Source organism: Oncorhynchus mykiss, chromosome 23, assembly GCF_013265735.2.
Source record: "Oncorhynchus mykiss isolate Arlee chromosome 23, USDA_OmykA_1.1, whole genome shotgun sequence".
Classification (NCBI taxonomy): domain Eukaryota; kingdom Metazoa; phylum Chordata; class Actinopteri; order Salmoniformes; family Salmonidae; genus Oncorhynchus; species Oncorhynchus mykiss.
This window is the reverse complement of record NC_048587.1, coordinates 6337680-6343509: the sequence shown is the minus strand read 5'-3', so window position 1 is coordinate 6343509 and position 5830 is coordinate 6337680. Positions and strand designations below refer to the sequence as shown.

The following is a 5830-nucleotide window of genomic DNA, read 5'->3' as shown; positions in this document are numbered from 1 at the left end:
AGTTAGCTTCACACTGTCACTCAATTAAATTAAATTCAATACAAGGGGCTTTATTGGCACGGGAAACATATGTTAACATTACGTTGCCAAAGCAAGTTAACTAGATAATAAACAAAAGTGAAATAAACAATAAAAATTAACAGTAAACATTACACTCACAGAAGTTCCAAAAGAATAAAGACATTTCAAATGTCATATAATATAAATACAGTGTTGTAACGATGTGCAAATAGTTAAAGTACAAAAGGGAAAATAAATAAACATAAATATGGGTTGTATTTACAATGGTGTTTGTTCTTCACTGGTTGCCCTTTTCTTGTGGCAACAGGTACTAGAATGCCTTACCTCTCTAATCTTACTACATTTGCACACACTGCATATAGATTTTTCTACTGTGTTATTGACTATGTTTGTTTATGTGTAACTCTGTGTTGTATGTGTCGCACTGCTTTGCTTTATCTTGGCCAGGTTGCAGTTGTAAATGAGAACTTGTTCTGGTTAAATAAAGGTGAAATAAATAAAATAAATTTAAAAAACACATCCACAAAGACCTTTTCTCGTGGCAACAGGTCACAAATCTTGCTGCTGTGATGGCACACTGTGGAATTTCACCCAGTAGATATAGGAGTTTATCAAAATTGGATTTGTTTTTGAATTCTTTGAGGATCTGTGTAATCTGAGGGAAATATGTCTCTCTAATATGGTCATACATTGGGTTAGGAAGTGCAGCTTGAATAGAATAGAATCTAATTGAATCTAATTGAACTATGTTTTTGGAAGCACTGCAGGAAAGAGATCCCATGGGACTCACATCAACCTCCCGAGTGGCACAGCGGTCTAAGACACTGCATATCAGTGGTAGAAGCGTCACTACAGACACCCTGGTTCGATTCCAGGCTGTATCACAACCGGCCGTGATTGGGAGTCACATAGGGCGGCGCACAATTGGGCCCGGCGTCGTCCGGGTTTGGCCGGTGTAGGCCGTCAACTGACTTGCCAAGTTAACTTCTAAGATACAATGGATTTTTGTTTAAAACATCTCTGGCCCAAACAGAGACACGGCACAGAGCACAACCCCTGGAATGAATAGGCCATATTCTCATAAACCATGTGCTCACACTTCTGCTTCGAAAACATCTAAATCAGATTACAGTGAGAGGGAGAGGCCATTCAATACTCCCATCTGTTCCTAGACTCATTGGACAACTGGGTTAGGTTGGGGATAATAACTACTAAATTGATGCATATGTGACTAATGGGAATTGGGGTATTTACAGGTATTTGGTCATGTTAAACCCATGAACTCAGTCATTACATGAAAGGAGTGGATTCTTAACCTGGATGCCTGTCTGCTTCTGCTCTCTGGCCATGGCTTCACAATAGCAATGGAGCAGGCAGAAGCACCAACAGATCTGATACCAGGCTAGTGAGATCAGATCTGGGACCAGGCTAGAGAGATCAGAACTGGGACCAGGCTAGAGGGATCAGATCTGGGACCAGGCTAGAGAGATCAGATCTGGGACCAGGCTAGGTGAGATCAGATCTGGGACCAGGCTAGTGAGATCAGATCTGGGACCAGGCTAGTGAGATCAGATCTGGGACCAGGCTAGAGAGATCAGATCTGGGACCAGGCTAGGTTAGATCAGATCTAGGATCAAGCTAGGTAAGATCAGATCTGGGACCAGGCTAGAGAGATCAGATCTGGGACCAGGCCTAGTGAGATCAGATCTAGGACCAGGGCTAGAGAGATCAGATCTGGGACCAGGGATAGTGAGATCAGATCTGGGACCAGGGCTAGCGAGATCAGATCTTGGACCAGGCCTAGTGAGATCAGATATGGGACCAGGCCTAGTGAGATCAGATCTGGTACCAGGCCTAGTGAGATCAGATCTGGGACCAGGCCTAGTGAGATCAGATCTGGGACCAGGGCTAGCGGATTCTGCTGTAAGTAAGCAGAGTCATATCTAAAGTCGTATGTGCAGCTTCAGGGTCTAAGACATAGGAGTCTCTCTGTCCCAAATAGCATGATGTTCCCTGTGTAGGGCACTACTTTTGACCAGATCCTACAGGGTCCAGGACAACAGTAGTGCACTACGTAGGCGATAGGGTGCCATTTGGGACGAATCCACAGCTAATGGTATTAATATCAGGTTCCCTGCAGGCTGGAGCTATATTTATAAGGGTCCCAATGGAAGACTGACCTTCCCAATGCAGCCGGCTGGCATTTCACACTTTACAACAAGATCCTGGCAGAAATGTATTACTTGAATGCTGTCACTTTTTTTATTATTATTCAATAACAACTCTATACTCTATACCTATATGGAAAAACTCCAGTGTTAGGAATTATGACGTGGATCAAAGAGAGAGAGAAAAAAAAGTTAATAGCAGGACAGAAAAGGTATCAGTCGCAGATTATGAAGTAGCTGGCGTGGTTTTGTACGGAACTAATGTTTGATGTATGGCCTCATTGTTGCCTAATTAGACGTCTTCCACATGTCATGTATAGAATGCTATGCTACTATTTATTTGACCTTTATTTAACTAGGCAAGTCAGTTAATTAAGAACAAATTCTTATTTTCAATGACGGCCTAGGAACAGTGGGTTAACTGCCTGTTCAGGGGCAGAACGACAGATTTATACCTTGTCAGCTCGGGGATTTGAACTTGCAACCTTCCGGTTACTAGTCCAACGCTCGAACCACTAGGCTACCCTGCCGCCTCTACACTCTAACCACTAGGCTACCCTGCCGCCTCTACACTCTAACCACTAGGCTACCCTGCCATTGAGACATTTGCAACAAAAGCAGTACATCATTATATAAATACTAGATACTGTATTGGGAATCAAAGGGGAAATATTCTTATTCTTTATTATTATTATTGAAATTCGTTGAAAATCATATTTTTTTATCTGAATACTCTCGTTTTAATTCCACACTCACCTGTGTACTTTTCCCAGTTTTAGTTGTACCAGATACTATAACAAGTCGATTGTTCACCAGGATATCCAAAAATTCCTCTCTAGCTTTCCAAACAGGTAGAGACTGTCTCTCTTGCAGTAGTTTATAATAACGAGAGGAGAAAGGCAATCCATCAAATCGGTTCAGCTCCAGATCCTCTCCGAAGACAAACGCTTCTTCCACGCAGTCAGCAGTTTCCGAATCCGAACAAATCTCTTTCTCCGTCAAATGCTTGTCCTGCTCGGACATGGTCGATCTCTCCGCCATGGAAATGATCGAGGATCCCGTCGGGAGCGCAACAACTGTTGGCAACAGATATAATCAAAAAGCACAGAGAACCGTTTATCCCCCTAAAAAATGAATTCACCGACACATTATAATCCATGTAACCTTTACCAACATTGACTTGGAGTTCAATGTATAATCCAAACAGATTTCCGTTAATATTTTGTTGACAGATGTGAAGAGATTTCAGGACAAACAACATGCAGTTTTTTGTTCTTATGTCGGATTAAAACTCTATTACCGTTTCTCGTTTGTCAATCCGCAGCGCACTGTTGCGCTATTGGCCACTGGCATGGTCAGACACGTGGGTTGACTTGCATAGGCTACACGAATTAATGTGCGCCTACATATGATCACGTGACCACTCAGCCGACTGTAGACTAATAACCCTCTTATAATAATCGAATAAAATTGACAGGGAGAGGGGGTGTGCACCAGTGGAGGCTGGTGGAATGAGTTATAGGAGGACGGGCTCGTTGTAATGGCTGGAATGGAATTATAGGAACAGATTTAAATGTTGTTTCCATATGTTTGATGTGCTTGATACCGTTCCATTCCAACCATAGAAGTTAGGGGAAATAAAGTCCAGATGGTTTTATTTTATAGTGGAGATCAAGTGAATGAATTGGCTGGCTGGGCTGATGGGACAGCGGATGCTGCAGGGAATTCTCAGATGGAGAACATACATAGATTTACCCGCGCTAAACATTTTTTATTTAAAGTATGATTTAGAACGCGTCTCAACCAATCACAATGCTTGTTTTGACAAACCCGTTGTTGGAGGCGTGGCCTTATGTTAGCTCTGTTTGGCCACCCACGGCATTAAGTGTCATGCCCGTTCATCAGTAATGTTACACTCTGTTACGTTTGTACACTATCGGTTCTGCCGGTCTGCAGTCTGTAAAAGAGTCAACTTAATGCATATGTTGCTAAAGAGCCAACTAGCGTTATTGTCAAGACAGTCACCATTTTGTTACAGTAGGTCATCTGGATGTATAATTTAGGTAGTAGGACATTAGCTAATAGGTCAGTGGTTCCCAAACGTTTTATAGTCCCGTACCGCTTCAAACATTCAACCTCCAGCTGTGTACTCAGTGGCTTCTGATTCAATTCAATTTTCACAGAAACCACTTGTTGCAATTTCAATGACACTCTCTTGTTCAGATATCAGTAAGTAGACTGGAGGCAGGGAATGGAAGGGATAACAAATCCAGTTGTTTGTGTCGTCCATTTCAGGAAGGTACCTGCACACTCAGGAAGGTACCTGCAAACTCACACAGGTACTTTGCTATATCACATTTCACATTGTCAGTTTTAATTAACTAGGTAAGTCAGTTAAGAACAAATTCTTATTTACAATGACGGCCTACCGGGGAACAGTGGAGTTAACTGCCTTGTTCAGGGGCAGAACGACAGATTTTTACCTTGTCAGCTCAGGGATTCAATCCAGCAACCTTTCGGATACTGGCCCAACACTCTAACCACTAGACTACCTGCCTCCCCTCTCTAACCACTAGACTACCTGCCCCGCCCCCTCTAACCACTAGACTACCTGCCCCGCCCCCTCTAACCACTAGACTACCTGCCTCCCCCCTCTAACCACTAGACTACCTGCCCCCCCCCCCCCTCTAACCACTAGACTACCTGCCTCCCCCCTCTAACCACTAGACTACCTGCCTCCCCCCTCTAACCACTAGGCTACCTGCCTCCCCCTCTAACCACTAGGCTACCTGCCTCCCTCCTCTAACCACTAGGCTACCTGCCTCCCCCCTCTAACCACTAGGCTACCTGCCTCCCCCCTCTAACCACTAGGCTACCTGACGCTCGTCCTTAAGCTTGAGTTCAATTGCACACAAAAAAATCATACAATGATGGAAAGACCTGTGTGTTGTCCTTGTTAACGCAGATAGAAAAGAGCTCCAACTTCTTAATCATAGTCTCAATTTTGGTGAAGAGGAGCCAATAGCAGTGAACGGTGAACATTAGTATGAATTTTATAATAGACACACACAAAAAAAACAAGACCACTTTAGTGCTTAAAAAAAACATTTTACTGATACTGCTCAAGTGTTCAAAGGTCTGTGTGTATTATTGACATAGACACTAAAGTGTATGAAATAATTATCTTACAAAAATCGATCTGTCCATGATAACGTGTTTACATGTAACACATTGTGTTTTCTATGTAACACAGACAAACATTAACTTTCAAACAGAACAGACAGGTAGGACAGAGGACAGGTAGGACATAGGACAGGTAGGACAGAGGACAGGTACAGTAGGACACAGGACAGGTACAGTAGGACACAGGACAGGTAGGACAGAGGACAGGTACAGTACGACACAGGACAGGTACAGTAGGACACAGGACAGGTAGGACAGAGGACAGGTACAGTAGGACACAGGACAGGTACAGTAGGACAGAGGACAGGTAGGACAGAGGACAGGTACAGTAGGACACAGGACAGGTACAGTAGGACACAGGACAGGTACAGTAGGACAGAGGACAGGTACAGTAGGACACAGGACAGGTAGGACACAGGACAGGTAGGACAGAGGACAGGTACAGTAGGACACAGGAC

At 43.6% G+C, this 5830-nt stretch overlaps 1 protein-coding gene across 1 annotated transcript in view; it reads right to left on the bottom strand.

The window, feature by feature from the left end:
* LOC110511038 (putative pre-mRNA-splicing factor ATP-dependent RNA helicase DHX32) overlaps nucleotides 1-3523 on the bottom strand; it is a 27030-nt gene extending 23507 nt beyond the window's left edge. The window contains exon 1 of the mRNA XM_036959656.1: nucleotides 2946-3523. Within this exon, the coding sequence (XP_036815551.1) occupies nucleotides 2946-3230 (285 nt within the window). The 5' untranslated portion in view covers nucleotides 3231-3523. The remainder of the gene's footprint in view (nucleotides 1-2945) is intronic.
* Between the last annotated feature and the right edge of the window lie 2307 nt (nucleotides 3524-5830).